At 32.3% G+C, this 16,141-nt stretch overlaps 2 protein-coding genes across 6 annotated transcripts in view; both read left to right on the plus strand.

Annotated features, from left to right (window-relative positions):
* The window catches only part of LOC131942279 (aspartyl/asparaginyl beta-hydroxylase), an 83,530-nt gene extending 73,767 nt beyond the window's left edge, over positions 1-9,763 (plus strand). Inside the window, exon 14 of the transcript XR_009386729.1 lies at positions 8,850-9,763. The gene's annotated coding sequence lies outside the window, so the exon portion shown is untranslated. The remainder of the gene's footprint in view (positions 1-8,849) is intronic.
* Positions 431-15,469, plus strand: LOC131942280 (serrate RNA effector molecule homolog). Of its 5 annotated transcripts, none has more exons than XM_059302062.1 (23): positions 431-515; positions 3,788-3,924; positions 4,606-4,626; positions 5,323-5,343; positions 6,683-6,994; positions 7,272-7,442; positions 8,400-8,569; positions 9,818-9,935; positions 10,476-10,520; positions 11,120-11,177; positions 11,274-11,372; positions 11,461-11,587; positions 11,931-11,999; positions 12,155-12,303; positions 12,439-12,579; positions 12,713-12,907; positions 13,014-13,107; positions 13,226-13,296; positions 13,386-13,545; positions 13,641-13,749; positions 13,920-14,073; positions 14,184-14,394; positions 14,961-15,469. In XM_059302062.1, exons 2-23 carry the CDS (start codon positions 3,809-3,811, stop codon positions 15,119-15,121), a joined length of 2,772 nt encoding a protein of 923 aa, XP_059158045.1. In that variant the 5' UTR covers positions 431-515; positions 3,788-3,808; the 3' UTR covers positions 15,122-15,469. The 5 variants fall into 5 exon arrangements, with proteins under 5 accessions (XP_059158045.1, XP_059158048.1, XP_059158047.1 ...); XM_059302065.1 differs by having other exon boundaries at positions 455-517; positions 11,461-11,569; XM_059302064.1 differs by having other exon boundaries at positions 455-517; positions 4,609-4,626.
* Positions 15,470-16,141: the final 672 nt, after the last annotated feature.

Here is a 16,141-nt window from a genome sequence, read left to right on the forward strand (position 1 = left end):
GGGTGACACCAACTAAACGTTATAAAATGTGCCTGAGGAAAAAGGTTTTCTTGAGAATTGTAATAACTGATAGGTAAATCGACGTCTGGATAGTGGGTGGGGGGGGGGGACATCAAGTTTAATAATTTACTGCAAATACAATGATTTTTCCACTTATATATATATATATATATATATATATATATATATATATATATATATATATATATATATATATATATATATATATATATATTATATGGGGGTGGGCAACTGAGACTATATTTACAGACAAGGCATTGCCACATACATTTTCTTGCCTAACTAGAATCTAGATTATTCTAGATCTAGGATAGATATAGATCTAGAATCTAGATCTAAAGCTGTAGACCTAACTTTTAAAAATGATTTTGTCATGTTTGTGCGGCCTTTTATTTTGCGAAGTTATGAACTATAGCGCCACCTACTCAAGTAATTTTAAACATGGCTACCTTATTGTTGTAGAAGTGGATTAAGATATTTCGTTGTGATCATTGGTGTGTGTATTGTTTTTTTTTTAAGTTATGATTGCATTATTTAACTTAAAGATATTGATCTGTAGAATCTACATGATTTCGCTTTCTATTAGCTTCTTTGTCAATTTATTTACGAAATCTCGATCTGGAGTTTGAATAATTTCTTTATTCACACGTGATGTGATGGTCACAGCGGGTGGAAGGTGCACTTGCCACTAGAATACTAGATCTAGTCTAGATGACTAAATCTAGATCTAACTAGATTCTAGTAACTAGAGTCTAGTAACTAGCTTAGCGAGCGGCATAGCCACCCACTACTAGATCTAGACGTTAGATCTAATCTAGTTCTAGAGCTAGTCTATCTACACTATCTAGAGATCTAGAATCTAAATTTTTAGATTTGCTAGATCTAGATAAAAAGATATAGATCTAGGCCTATTTAAATATATTATTATTAGATATCAAATTTAGTGCTGTTTAGTCAGTGGCGTAGGGGGGGGGGGTTCCCCCCCCCCATAGAGTATAGACCCCTTGGTATATATATATAAAGTATGAGGGGGGGGGGGTGCAAATCAAAAGTTTGAGGAAGGGGGGGGGGGTGCAATTAAATAGAAAGTTTGTCCACGGGTAAAAATTGGAACCCCCCCTATTTACGATCCTAGCTACGCCACAGTGTTTAGATATGTGAAACTTCAATAAATTGTGTGTAATGTGTCTAATAAAGTTAAAGAATAAAGGGTAAAATCACGATATAGCGTCGGTTATTATTTTATTCCGGAAATGTACAGCAGTAAAAAACAGTAAAACCGTGGCGTAGTCTGTCGAGCTGTTCCGGAAACCACCAGAAATACTGTAAACCATCATTTATTTGCCGCCATATTATTTTTAATGATAATGTTTAAAAATGTGCAAGGATTGATTTTAGTTGCAATTTAAATAGGCCTAGGGGCCTAATTATTTTGTATTTCTAATTATTTTAAGTGTATGCGCTAATTATTGCTGCTACTAAACATTATTCTAGTTCTTCTTACTACTTTTAACTTTAGTACCTAAATCTAATCAACTTATTTTACTAACAGAACTAGAGCTGGTTGTTGTAATTATTGTAAATCTTCTGCAGGTTTTTTCTGTGTTTCTTAAAAAAAAACATTAATTACTACACTCGACTTTATTAATAATATTTAGATTTACTAGGCCATTGTTGCTAATTTTTTGTCAGTTAAACATTAAATTAAGTTAAAACATTAATTTAATGCACTTGGCTTTATTTTTCTTTCAAGGGTCAAATAAACTACTATGGTTTACAGTAACGAATGTTACCGAAACTCAACGAACATTACCCAATAATTTCCGACGCTATATCGTGATTTTACAAAATAAAGTGTAATTTATTCACTGCTTCGCGACTTCCCGTTCACCTACACTAGATCTAGTACTAGCCTACAGTCTACAGTCAGTACAGTAGGCCAATTTTAATCAAAATAAAACTTAAGGCCTAACACTGGAATTGAATTAAAACAACCAAAACAGCTAGGGCCTAAATAAAAAGGCCGATGCTAGCCGGAAAAAGATATGCATGCGCAATGGAGAGAAACTACGACTTGCTATCGCAGCGATGTTTTTTGGTGGTACTGCGTATGCGTTTGTTTACAACCGCAGAACCCTAACACCAACTCTAATGCCTAACCCTAGCCATAGGTCACTGCGCAGAGCTATCTTTTGCCTACTAAGTGGAGACATCGGGGAGAAAAATCTTCTTCTGAGTAGTCACTTCGAAATAAAAAAGGAACTCCTTAGGCTTAGGCCCTAATTATTAGGCTACTAATTATAAATTAAGCCTTATTTCCTTTGGGAGCTATTCATAATTATTAATTCAGTATGCCTAACTGCTTCATGTCATATATCTAGAAAGATTAGGCCTGGCTAAAATGGCCTAAATTAATAAAATGTAAGCAAAGGGACCTAGACTAATTATTTTAACACGTTTTTATTAACTCAGCTTCGCGTGTGTTTGTTGTTAAAATTGACATCGAAAATTAGCCCACTTCTGATTGCTCTATAGATCTGAAATTTGGCATGTAGGCTACTTTCGCCTAACAATTTCAGAGGCAATCATACAAACTAGCAATTAGAGACCGTAATTAGCTTAATTTAATTACGCCCCAAGGACCATAAAATTGAGGACATGATTTCTAAAGATACCGACTAGACTGGATGCCTATTGACACAGTTACTTCGGCCCCAATCGATGTGAGCGCGCTGGCCGTGATCGAATAGTGGTTAGTACTTCGCGTTGTGGCCGCGACAACCCAGGTTCGAATCCTGGTCGCTCAAAATTTTTAGTCCGTGTATTTATAAACACTTAGTCAAGTCATACTTAATCAAGTCATTAGATAAAGTAGAAAATAAACTATATAAAAAACTTTTTTAAAAACCACGTTTTTCATGTGTAGCAACGGACTAAAAAGGAGAAAATAAAATACTTAAAAAAACTTTTTAAAAAACCACGTTTTTCTTGTGGACTAAAAAGTAGCAAATAAATTTTCATACATTTGATGACAAAAAACGTGGGTCGGGCAGATGGGTCGGGAAATTTGATGGTGAACGTACCCACGTTTTTTGTCATCAAATGTATGAAAATTTATTTGCTACTTTTTAGTCCACAAGAAAAACGTGGTTTTTTAAAAAGTTTTTTTAAGTATTTTATTTTTATTTCAACTTTTAACAATTGTAATACCAATGTAAACTAGAACTAGAGAGTAGAGATCCAGATTCTATCTCTAATCAACCAGTTTGATGGTTTTAAACCATACGTCTGGCTCATTTGGGGCTTAGATTATTAATAGATAGGGCATTTTAATTTTTGGTGACACACAGTCTAGCCTTTATTGCATTACTCACCATCAGTGATAAGAGTTGCATCTCTTTGTAAGGAAGGGCATTCCCCCCTCCGATCCCCCAACAAAGAAGGATTTGTACAATATTTTGAGTCGACCCTTTGTATCCCTAGCAGAACCCCCGACGTGGCCTTAACTAGCTCTAAGAGTCTAAGTCACTCTGGGTCTTAAAAGGTCTAAAGGTGCTCAAGCCCCAAGGCAAACATCAACCAACATAAACAACTTCAATATTTATGTTGATTAATTTGTACTAATGAATGGTACCACCGTACATTAATAAATAATAATTAATATTTACCTACTGACTAAAGTTACTAGTTAATCTAGGTAAGTCTATCAAAACTTCAGGTTCTAGCTAATTAGTAATTCTAACATAACTTCCATCTACCTCAACAGATACAGTTTTTGAAGTAAAAAATGGCTGATAGTGATGATGAGTTTGAAAGAAAAAAAGGACGAGATAAGTTCAGAAGAGAGCGTAATGATTATGAACGTCGCAGTGATGATAGACGTAGGGAAAACTGGGATGACAGGTAGGCCTAATTCCTAGTTTATATTAATATCAAGATTGCAGTTAAGAGTTTAAATGTATAATTTTAAAAGATCAACCAAATGGTTAAGCTTAAAAACTCCCCCTCCCCCAACAACAACAGTATTTAATGCAAATACTAGGATAGAATAATTAAGAAATATTACCAAATGTGTTGTTAATTATTACACCCAAAAAAGTGCTTATATAAGACCTCAGCATTTTTTAAAAACCTGAATAAATATGTTAACCCCTCTATTATATTAAGAAAATAGGCCTAATTAATTTTTTTAGTAGATCTTAAGAAAACTTATTTCATTAAATTGGACTCAAATAGCTTTCAAGTAAATTTATACTTCTCATTGTGTGTAACACCCATGTGGTAAAAATTATTGATTGCCAAAACATTCTTGTTAAAATTGGATTTCTTCAAAAGAAACTAGCTAATATTTTTTGTTTGCAGATAAAACTAATAAAGCCCAATTTCTTAAATGACATCTGTCACATTTTTTGTACTGTTTTCTGTTGAAGGAAAAATACAACTCGTCATATTATTTTCATTTAATGATGTAAAAAAACCTTGTTCACTACAAAAAAAAAACTGTCTAGCTTGTATCATATAATTTTAAAAAATGTGCATGTAACTTAATTTACAAAGCCACTGTTTTTTTCTCTTATGTTTTAGAAGACCATCTGTGAGAGGACAGTAAGTACATTTTTTTACAATCTTTATTTCTCTGAGGGAAGGGGATTAATATTGTTTTTCCTTGCAATAATTTTAAAAAAATATTCTGGTATAATAAACCATTACTGAATTATCCTATTATTTTTTTTCAAATATTGTTTTTAAGAAAGATAAATATTTGGTTGCTTAGTCTGTTACATGAGCACACCTCTCTAGTGCAGCATCATTGTTATAACTTGGGTATTCTGGTAGCTTGTGTCTCAGCTTTAGCCCATTTATCCTCTATTGTTCATTTGAATACATTTTAAAAACACTAGCTGAAAATTATAATTATTTTTTTTATCACTGCATTAATTCTTGGCTGTTCATTTCTTAAACTAACAAGTAAAGGGTGTGTCTGTTATGTCACTTATTTATCAAATCGTAAACTACAAGAGGTAACAATCTAAAATGTACAAAAGGCATTCCATTCTGATAATTTGAAAACACATGACATACAAGATTTCTATTAGTGGCTTTCTCCATTTTAAATGATTGAAAACTGATGCCTACAAGTTTTTTCCCTTAGGAGAGAGTTAAACATATATACCGCTTAATTTTTGCAAGTTGTGTTGGAAGATATAAAAATCTTCTAGTTGCATAAATGCACGAATCAATTTTGTTATCTATTATGCAATTGTCGCCAATGCCCCATAATACCTCTTTCTGTTATTTCAGACGAGGGTGGCGGGGCAACTCGTGAGTATGATTGTCACCTCTAGCTGTCATGGATCGTACTCACTTTTATAAATAAAATAGCCATTTCAAATTATAGAAAAAGTTTATTACAAAGCATCAAATACTTATGGGGGAAAATTTTCAGAAAAATAGAGACACTATTTTTTTTACACATTTGATTTAAAAAGCTTTTTTTTTTAGAAAGTTTAATTTATACATGTGTATACTTAGCTACAAGCAATGTTTGTCTGATGATAGGTTTACCTGTTTTATCAAAGGATGCTTGCATTATGGCTTTTTTAATGAACTTGACGCATTATTATTAAATTCAAGTTAATTTTTTATAACAGTTTTTATTGATCTTTTCAATATGGTGCCAATTGAGATGTTTTACAGTTTTAAAAAAATTGTATTGCTTTGTGTTTATTTTCAAAATTAAAAATTTGATCTTGAATTAGGGGTCTCAAACCTTTTTAACAGCCTACACTACACATGGCTGGGGAAAATGCCTCACTATGATTATGCATTAAGACAAACACATTCTCCAATTTATTATTATATATTAAAAATTATAATTTTTTCAAAAATGTTTATCAATACAGCTATATTGCTAAATTTAGTTTATAGTTTCTATTAGGATAAAACAGTCAACATTAGGGTAACAAAAAATGAATCTTTGGTTTGACTGTTTGATCTAAGCCAGTACATAGAAAAACTTGAAAAAGTGAGGACTAAAAGAGAATGCTAACAACCACACATTTTTTTGTATGTTTAAAGAAATGCTAATCACTTCTGACAGCTACTGTTAATGGTAACCTTATTGGAAATATATTTAAAAAAAATAGAACCATTAAATTGTTAATAAGAAAAATTAATTCACTTGCTACAATAGTAAGCTCACCATCTGTTATCTCTTTCATAAGTCAAATTATGGTAGTTCAATTACATTTTGTGGAGCTTAGTATTTCTTAGCAAAAATGTATGGTGTTCATACTTTTGATGTTTTGGACACAGGTGGGTTGTGTGTTTGAGACCCCTGTCTCTTTAAAATTGTGATGCCCTTTGTGTAATGTTGTCTACTAAAAAAGGAGCAGACTCTGAGTGTAGTGAAAATTCTCCTTCTAATACCTATTAGTTGCAGTAGTCTTAAAACAAACTTTTAATGCTTGAATGTAGATAATTAACAGGTTTACATTTGTGTGTGTATTAAAACTTTAAATTAGTTATTGCTGGTTCTGTTATGCAGTGTTTGATTTTTAATGCTGCACGTTGATGAAGTTTTAAGAAAGCTAAATACCAGGCTAGCAGACTTTTTATTTCTGCTGTAATCAAGTAGGAGCCGCAACATTTCTGTTCACAGAGGAGGAATGAGGCGAGACATGTGGCCAGGCAGGGGAAGTAATATGCGAGACAGGAGAGACATGTATACTAGACCTTATGATGACAGACGCAGAGAACGTTACAGTCCTGGTCGATATGATGCAAACCCACACCCAGCTAAACGCATGAGGAGAGATGATTTTGAAGGGGGCTATCCTGGAGCATATGAAAGCCCATTTACAGTTAGCAATGGACCCCCTGGCATGGACAGGCCAAACTGGAATCCCAGAGGCATGGAAGTCAGTAATGGGCCTCCAGATCGTGGTGGTTTTGGTGAACGCAGAGATATTGGGTTAGTGGGATTGTTGTCTTATTTTAAAATGTTTTAACGCACCAATGCAGAGATATTTGGTTAGTGGGATTGTTTTCTTATTTTAAAATGTTTTAACGCACCAACGCAGAGATATTGGGTTAGTGGGATTGTTGTCTTATTTTAAAATGTTTTAGCGTACCGATTAATTTTTGTAATGGTTAGTAGGATTGTTTTCTTATTTCAAAATGTTTTAGCTTACCCATTACATTTTTGTAATTGACATTTAGAATGTTGAATAATCTAATATTTTCTCCAGGGATGCGGATTATCCAACTCAACCTCCCATGATGACTTTCAAACAGTTTCTCAGTAAGCAAGATGACACTATATCTCAGGATGAAGCCATTAAGCTGTTTGATGATTACAAGTTAGATTTCAAGCGGCAACAAATCAATGAATTTTTTTTGGCTCACAAAGATGAAGAGTGGTAAGGTTTCTTTCAAAACCATATGCTTTGTTATTAGGCTTTCAGATGTATTTCATTATTAAAATACTTAGAAGCACATAGTTTTGAGATTCTTTCTAGTTGTTCACTGAAAAAAGATGTCTTAAGTAACATGTTGAGTATAAAACTTAACCTTTTCTGTTTATTGTGATAGACTGCTTTTTGCTCTGATTGAAATGAACTGAAGTTATCATGATCATTTAAAAAAAACAATGAAAAGTCTGGAAATGTTCTTCAGTTCATTTCATCAGCTTTGTAATAATGCATATCTCTTGTTCAACAGTGGTGGAGAGAATAAACCAAAGTCTTGTTCGTACTTACAATGGTAGTGTTAGGGCACACTGCGCACAATGCAGTGTTTAGATTTTTCAAAGTTTTAGGCAGTTTCTAGCTACTATAACTCGGGAGTAATTTTTTTCCTGGATTTCTCATGTCAAGTGGAGAGAATTCAGTGTGTATAAATTCATTATGAAATAATGTGAAAGGAATAACAAAGAGGTGGAGTAATCAACTGGGCTTAAGGTATAGATTCAGGTGGTTTGTCTTGTTTTTGTTGTGTCCATCTGTTACTTGAGGTATGTTATCATCTGAAGCTACTTGACACTCCATCCTGCCATTCAGCTGATAGCACGTGTGCACTAGACATTATTTTTTCTTCAGATTGATGTGTAGGTTTTGTCTCATTAGTAAAGCACTGATTCCCAATCCCACTACCTTGCTAGTCTTGTTTTCCTTATGTTGCACACTTTGCTTGAAGTAACAATAGTGCTTTTGGAAAATGAATATCCAGTATTGAATTGATGAGATTGGGAACCACTGTTTAGTATGGTCATGTTATTATTTTTAGAAATCTCATTCAGCTGAATCCTGCATCATTTGTATCAGTATTCTTTATGCTAATCCTGACACAGTAGATTGAATTAGTTCCTTGTCCTTCAGGTTCAAGTCTAAGTATCACCCTGAAGAATGTGAAAAAAGGCAAGTTGAGATCAGAGACGCACTTCAAACGAGAAAGAAGGTCTTTGAAACACTGAGAGAAAAGAAGTTTTTTGAAACTGTTTCTGTGGATGTGGAGTGTACTGATCCACTGGTTAAAATAATGGATGCTGGTAAATTCTGTTTTGCTTGTATCAAAATGTTTAACTTAAAAAGTTTGGTTCAGTTTTTAGAATGATTTTTTTTTTACTTGGTCAAATGTAATTAAAATTAATCCCCCCCACCCCCACCCGCTACATTTTCATGTTTATTTTAAGGGCCATAGAATTTTTTGTACTAGTTTCTCAAAGAAAATAGTGTTTAAATGCAAAACTAAGATGTAGTTTAATTTAGCGATTGTTAAAAAAACCTGTCTAGCTGACGACTAAACTTGATTGGTTTGTGTTTCTTAAGGGGATATGCTATGTTTTTTTCTATTTTTTACAGTTTAAGATCTAAAGCCTTTTGAATACTTTAATCATATTTGGCATATAAAAGTAAGTATTAAACAGCAAAAAAAAAGGTCGAAAACAATTTTGGTTGTCATGGAAACCAAAAAACCTCCGCCATTTTGAATTTTTCGGTACTTTTAAAAATGCTAAGGCTTTTTTATTTATGCATCTATAGCAATCAAATTTAAACTGCTTATATTTCACTATATATTAAAACTTTTGTCACAACAACTTTTTGAAATAATTACTAGTAAGAATTTTACAAGGTCTAAAAAATCGTACCTTTTTTAGTATTCAAAAGTTTCAAAATGTGCATATTAATTACCAAATACTTTTTTTCTATGAAAGCAATCACAATTCCCTCGTGACAAAAGTTGTATTTTTGCATAAAGAACGTTTACTGAAAATATGGTTGGCATTGTTTAATAAATAAAAAAGTAGTAGGCTTTTTAGTGTTAAAAACCTGCGAACTGAGAAAAACAGCCAAAAGTAACGAAAAGTAGGTCAGGAAAGTACCATATCTGTGTAAACTGCAAAGCCGATTGTAAGCTTTGGGTGTTTCCGAGATGTAGGAAATTAAGTTTATTAAATACATGAGAAATCCAGCTTTCCAATGATGTCAAATACAATATAATGACCAATACATATAATGACGGATATAAAACTTTTCATAAAGAGCTTGTAAGATTGGGAAAAATTGATTATTTTTAATTAATAGGGTCATAAAAATCGTAATTCAAACACATAAAATATTTTTTTTTCTTTAAAGTTATTATTTTCTATATACAAAAATGGACAAAGTATCCAAAAGTGCAAGAAACCCATCATGACGAAAAACAAGAAATTTTGTGAAGGGTTTATAATGATCAATTTTACTGAACAAATATTGAATCAACAGCAGCTTCCTTTAAATTGTTGATGTATTTTTAGCTGTCATTCTACTGGAGGGTGGAAATGATTTGGATCTCACTATTTTGGACAACCCACTCGATGAAGTCACTGATCATCCTGCCCATAACACTGAACCTGTTGCTACACCAGTAAAAAAGTAAGGAAGTTCAAATGGCTTAAATATAATAAAGAACCATTCAGCAATATAAAAAAAAACATTGGATAATAACTACTTTGTTTCTCAAGTTCATTTAAATATTGAAGCTAACTAGTTATCTGCAAACTATAAAGAGAATTCAATTAGTAGAAGTACAATTTAAAAATACATATTTTTAGTGATGATAAGCATTTAAAAATTGCAAACTACTAAATATAGAGGAAAAAAGTCAATACTCTGAAATGGGTAAACTAACTAAAAGTCAATACTCTGAAATAGACAAACAAACAACTAAATACAGAGAGAAGTCAGTACTCTGAAATACACAAACAACTAAATTCAGAGCAAGAAAAGTCAATAGTTTGAAATTGACCACTAAATTCTAAGTCAATACTTTAATGAGAAATGTTAAAAAATAGATGGTGAATTTCTGCCATTAGAATTAAACTGAAAATAGCCATCAGATACATTTATGAAACCATAAAAAGTATTAATAAGGCAAAATACTTAAAATGCTGACAGATGTTTCTATAATTTCAGTGAAAAGAAAACAGATGGGGAAGATGGTGAATTAAGTGATTCAAAGTAAATTGTTTTGTTTTACTTAGTCTAAAATTTCACAAACTCCAGCCTTTAAAACTTTAAAAACATCTTTGAAATAATATTTTAAACAGGCAGAATAATTATTTGCCTGTAATAACTCTACATAATTTAACAGTATTCAATATACTCTCTTTTTGTAAAAAAATAGTTTATTATGGTGATTGGGTGTCATAAAATGCAGTACATAGATGAATTTTTTTCTCTCTTTTTTTTACTGGAAGTTACTAAATTATCCAATTAACAAATGGGATCTCTATTAATCAATTGGGCAGGTTGTGTATACATACATTATGAATTATTTATATAAAGGTTGTGTTTTTTTGGTTTGTTGCATCTCTTGATCCACTTTTGCTACATTAAAAGGTGATTTGCTTCAGGTTTAGTGAAAAATTGGTCTAAAGCTGAAGATTGATATATGAAAATATTTGTTTTATATTTATTTACCAGACAAGCTGGAAATGGTTTAATTATGCAGTTATTCCAGTTTTAATATTATTAAGGCTAAAGAGTTAAATCACTCCATAGGTGTTCTATTTTTGTGTCTGTTGTCTACAACTTCCTCTTATTTTGTTTTCCCACAGTGATAAACATGACGAAGAAAAGGACACAGATCAGGAGAAAAATCAAAACCCAAAAGATGTAAGGTGTTAATTTAAAACCTGTTACATTAGTCATTGTCTTGCAATGAAAAAAATGTAGCTTTTGAGAATAACTTGTATATGAAACTGCTTGTAGGCTACATTAGAAGTATCAATAAGCCCAGAACAGGAAGAACTGAAGAAAAAAGCCATAGAATACAAGAAACAGCAAGAGGAGGCTGCTGCTGAAGCTAAGGTAAATCAAGGTCTACTTTCTTATTACACTTGTTTCATGTTGAAGTAGCTTGAATCATTTTTAAAATAATGTAAATTTCTACCTGCAGGCACAGCGTAGGAAAAAGAAGAGCATGAGAAAGAAGTCAGATTACAGCTATGAAACTGATAGTGATTCTGGGTCAGAATCTGATTCAGATCCAGAGCCTGCACCACCAGGTATGGAAGCAACTGATGGTAAATACTTTTTATGGATTTTTTAAAACAAATTTTTTAACTAAACTAAACTGTACAGAGAAAGTTAATCATAATATTACCACTGTGGTACAAACCAAGCCTTTACTTGTACATGAAAGTTTAATTAAGTAATAGCCCAGCCCTCATAGGGCTCCTGACTTAGCGTTTAAGTTAAGGTGGTTATGCATTTGGCCACACACAGTAGTTATATTTATTAGTCCAAGAATTTGATGATTATCTATCTTATGTGAAGATTTGTTTTAAATGTCTTATTCACATGATTTTCTTGTTTATTCTGATTCTTTGCTATGCTGCTAAATTTTGTAAAAAAATTCTTCAATAGGGTTGGATGATAATCCAAGTCCAGCGGGCCTTGAAATGGATATCTCAGATAAAGAAAAAGTTACTGAAAGTATGCAATTTAAAGTCTTATAACCATTTCTAATTAATTTGACAAATCATATTGTCTTTTTTTAAAGTGTACATTGCCTAAACTTGATCATTGCCTACCCTTGATCATTGCCTACCCTTGATCATTTCCTACACTTGATTACATTTTATTTGAAGGTGAAGATAATAAAGAAAAGGACAATGCTGCAGAAACATCAAAAGAGAAAGAAGAAATAGTGGAAATAAAACCAAGGCCATTGCACAGAACCAATTCCATATTTTTAAGAAATTTAGCTCCTACTATAACAAAGCAAGAAGTTGAAGCAGTAAGCTACTTTTTTTAACTCTTATTTTTGCTACTAACATCTTTGCGAGAATTAGTGATGGAAGTGTTTGGTTAGTCTGCTATCTTAAAAATGTATGACTTGACAGTTGAGCTAAATTTCATTTTTCTCTTTTAGCTATGTCGGAGATACCCAGGATTCAAACGTGTAGCATTACAGGATCCTCAGCCTGAAAGACGCTTTTTTAGACGTGGCTGGGTAACATTCTCCAAAGAATGTAATATAAAAGAAGTTTGTTGGGCATTAAACAATATCAGAGTAAGATTTTTACCACTACTTTCTAAATACTTTACTTAAATTAAGTGCTGTTTAATATTTGAACATTATTCTTTCATTGTTTTTATTTGTAACATAATGAGGTTGAGTAATTTAGTTAACTAATCTGTAACAGTTGAGGGATTATGAACTTGGAGCCACGTTAAACAGAGAGTTGAAACAGAGGATTAGAGCAGCGAATGGGATCACTATTCATAAGCAAGTAATGAGAAATGACATTAAAATGGCAGCTAAGATCATCCAAATCTTGGATAAAAAGTATAAACTTTGGAATGATCCAGAAGAAGAAAAGAAAGATGATGAAAAAGAGGTTGGTGTGTTACTGCAAGCATTTGAATAGAGGGATAACCATAGATTTATACTCAGAGATATATTGTTCTTAGCCAATATAAATTACTGTAATTGTTCTTTCACAGCAAGAGTTTGGGTTTGTCTCTAAAAACCCTGTGCTGAAAAATATTACAGATTTTCTTGTAGAAGAAGGCAGCTTTGAAGAAGATGAACTTATGGGTAAGTTGCCACAAGACCAAAGTTTTTTGTTTATTTTGACACCAATTGAATGTAATGCTGTTAATTTGTTGACCATAGTTAAAAATTTAAAAAGGTTTTATTTTTTAAATTTTGTTAGGTGGCTCAGATGAGGACAAAAAAGATGTAAACCCTGAAATCTGTGTGGAGAAAGATGAATCATTAGCACAGGTATAAAAAAATGTGACATAAAATGTACAAAGTTTGTATTTATGAAATGGATGTTTGTTTTATTCTGCTTGTAACCATCTCTTGACCAGGCTGTGGATCGCATGGTTTTGTATTTGAGGCTGGTCCATTCCATTGACTACTATAGTGCTAATGAATACCCTAACGAGGATGAAATGCCCCATAGATGTGGTATAATGCATGCTAGAGGAACACCACCAGGACCTACTGCAAAGTTAACACAGAATGATGGTGAGATTTCAAAATGTTTCCAATTTCACTTGTGTGTTAACTTTTTTAATATATTTAGAACTGTGTGATAATACTGATTTAAAAAACTATTTCAGTGAATGAATGGATGAGCAGTTTTGAGAAGAAACTAAAACCTTTTCTTGAGGCTTCCCAACAAATTCCTGATACAGATGCCACCCAGCTGGGCAAGAAAGATCCAGATTTATATCCTTGGTTTTCTCTTATAAAGTCATAGTTTTAGTTTATACTTGATTACAAGTTAATTTTAAGAATACTTGGAAGTTAATAAAATACTAAGCATGTTGATAGTAATTTTACTTTGTAAGTATCTTAAGGTTTTGAATGCTAAACATGTTGACCTTAACTTTATGTACAGAAGTAGAAAAGTTTGTTCAAGCCAATACTCAGGAGTTGTCTAAAGACAAATGGCTTTGTCCGCTGTCTGGTAAGAAATTCAAAGGACCAGACTTTGTTAGGAAACACATTTTCAACAAGCACCAGGAGAAAATTGATGAGGTTAAGCAAGAGGTTCGTTCTTTTTATTGTCACTGTACTATTCCTAGATAGGCATATCATATATACAGTTAATGATTTAGATTTGGTCCACACAATTGCTATAGCTTATGGTTAACTTTTAGGTCAAGTTCTTTAACAACTATCTTGTGGATCCTAAACGACCATCTTTACCTGAGCATCCAAGCAGCAGACCCAAACCACCACCACCAGCCCCATCTCCCCAGCCTCAGGCTCCCGTAGCACAGCGCACAGATCCATTTGGCTACACTTCACCAGGTAGCATGGGTGGTTATGGAATGGCAAGACCCATGTATGGAGCTAATGGTGCTGGGGGTAAATTTTTTTCTTCACATTGATTTGATCCTTAATATTTTTTAATATCTATAATATTTTATAGGAAAATTTTGTCAGGTTTAAGAAATTTGTCTGAAATCTTCTGTTTTAATCAATAAAATGATTTAGTAAATATTGTATTAGAGAAAATATCAATTGGATTGAGGTAGCTTTATTACAGGAAGATGATCTGTTATTTTTTTAATTTGAATAGCTAAATAATAAACAGATAACGTCAGTGATATCAACAAAAAATATTGTTTAAAAAAAGCCGCCTCCAATTACACGTTTTAAAATTCTTAAAAGAAATCAACAGTCATTGGACTGCTTTTACAATATCTCTATACTTGAATAATTCACATTACTATTAAAATCAAATTCAATTTTAAGGCATTTTAAGTAGCTTTTCTTTTACTTTTTTATTTTTGAAACAATAATTAATAACTTTATTCAGAAATTGTCAAAAATGGTTAACGATGATAAAAATATAAATAAACTTATATTTTCCTTAAATATGAAAATCTTTCATTTTTCAAAAAATACTTAGGTAAAAGTTCATATTTCAGCCTATCAGAGCCCTTTTACAGTCCGTGATAGTCGACCTTCCCCTGATACATTCAGGAGGGCAAATTTTGGCGGAGCAACAAGACCGTATCGTCGATCTGATCCTCGGCAGCTGATTCAGTATACAGATCTTGATGCTCCTGATGATGGAGATATTTTTTAATGCTTTTGTACAAAAACATTTGTCATTTAAAAAAACAATACTACTTTCATTTCTTTTGTAATCTGACAAGTGAGGTTAAATGGTTTATTTGCCTGTATGTAATTCAATAGTCTTTGTAATCCAAACTTGTTTTATGTTCGAAAGGTATAGTTTTCTGTACATTTTTAGCTTGTTGGTCTATATTTTTTCAACAAAGCAAAATACTTTTTGAGTAGTATGTTTTGTGTTAATAACTTTCAGGTGAGTGAGCTTAGTCTTAGTAGTATAAACATTCATTGTCTGCTGTATTCAATTTGCAGATGAGTCACATTGTTTTTATTTTTAAATAAAAAATGTTTTAAAAACTGATTGCATTTTGTTTACTTTTGTTTAGTGGAAGTCCAGCATTATGATCTCACAGATTATCCCCTAAAAGTATATTGATTGACTTAAAATATTCTTTGTCCAAAGCACACATTTAATCACACTAGATGCACCCACTCATAATTGTTTCCAAATTTCATTTCTGATCATGCAAGAATAGCTTTTAATTTAATCGTATATAAATTGATAAAAATTCAAAACTTTAAACATAATGGAAATGTCAATATACAACACTAGGTTGAGTGGCCCCTGAAGGTTTGAACATTCACATCTTGCCAGTCTCTCCACTTGTGGTTTGCAAACTGTCAGTGCTTTTCCCCTAATAAACCAAAAATATTGGCTCTTGCCTATATTTTATAATTAGTCAAAAAATAGCTAATGATCTACATTTCTAAAAATCACTAGTCACTTTAAACTATCCAGAGACAAAAACTATGTATTCTTATAGCTGTATATGTAAAATTGCACCACTTCAAACACAAGTTGCAGCAGGGTGGTACATCTGCCATAAACTGACACATTACACCACAAGTCACCAGACTTTCAAGTTGTGATCCTTTGCTACAGAAACTTGAAACTCAATTTAAACTTATTTTACATCAAGACACCCCCCCCCCCCCCTAAAAAAAAGAAATTAAAATAAACCATAAGCAACCT

This window comes from Physella acuta, unplaced genomic scaffold (assembly GCF_028476545.2).
Source record: "Physella acuta isolate Inbredline_101_S28 unplaced genomic scaffold, ASM2847654v3 ptg000398l, whole genome shotgun sequence".
NCBI lineage: Eukaryota > Metazoa > Mollusca > Gastropoda > Physidae > Physella > Physella acuta.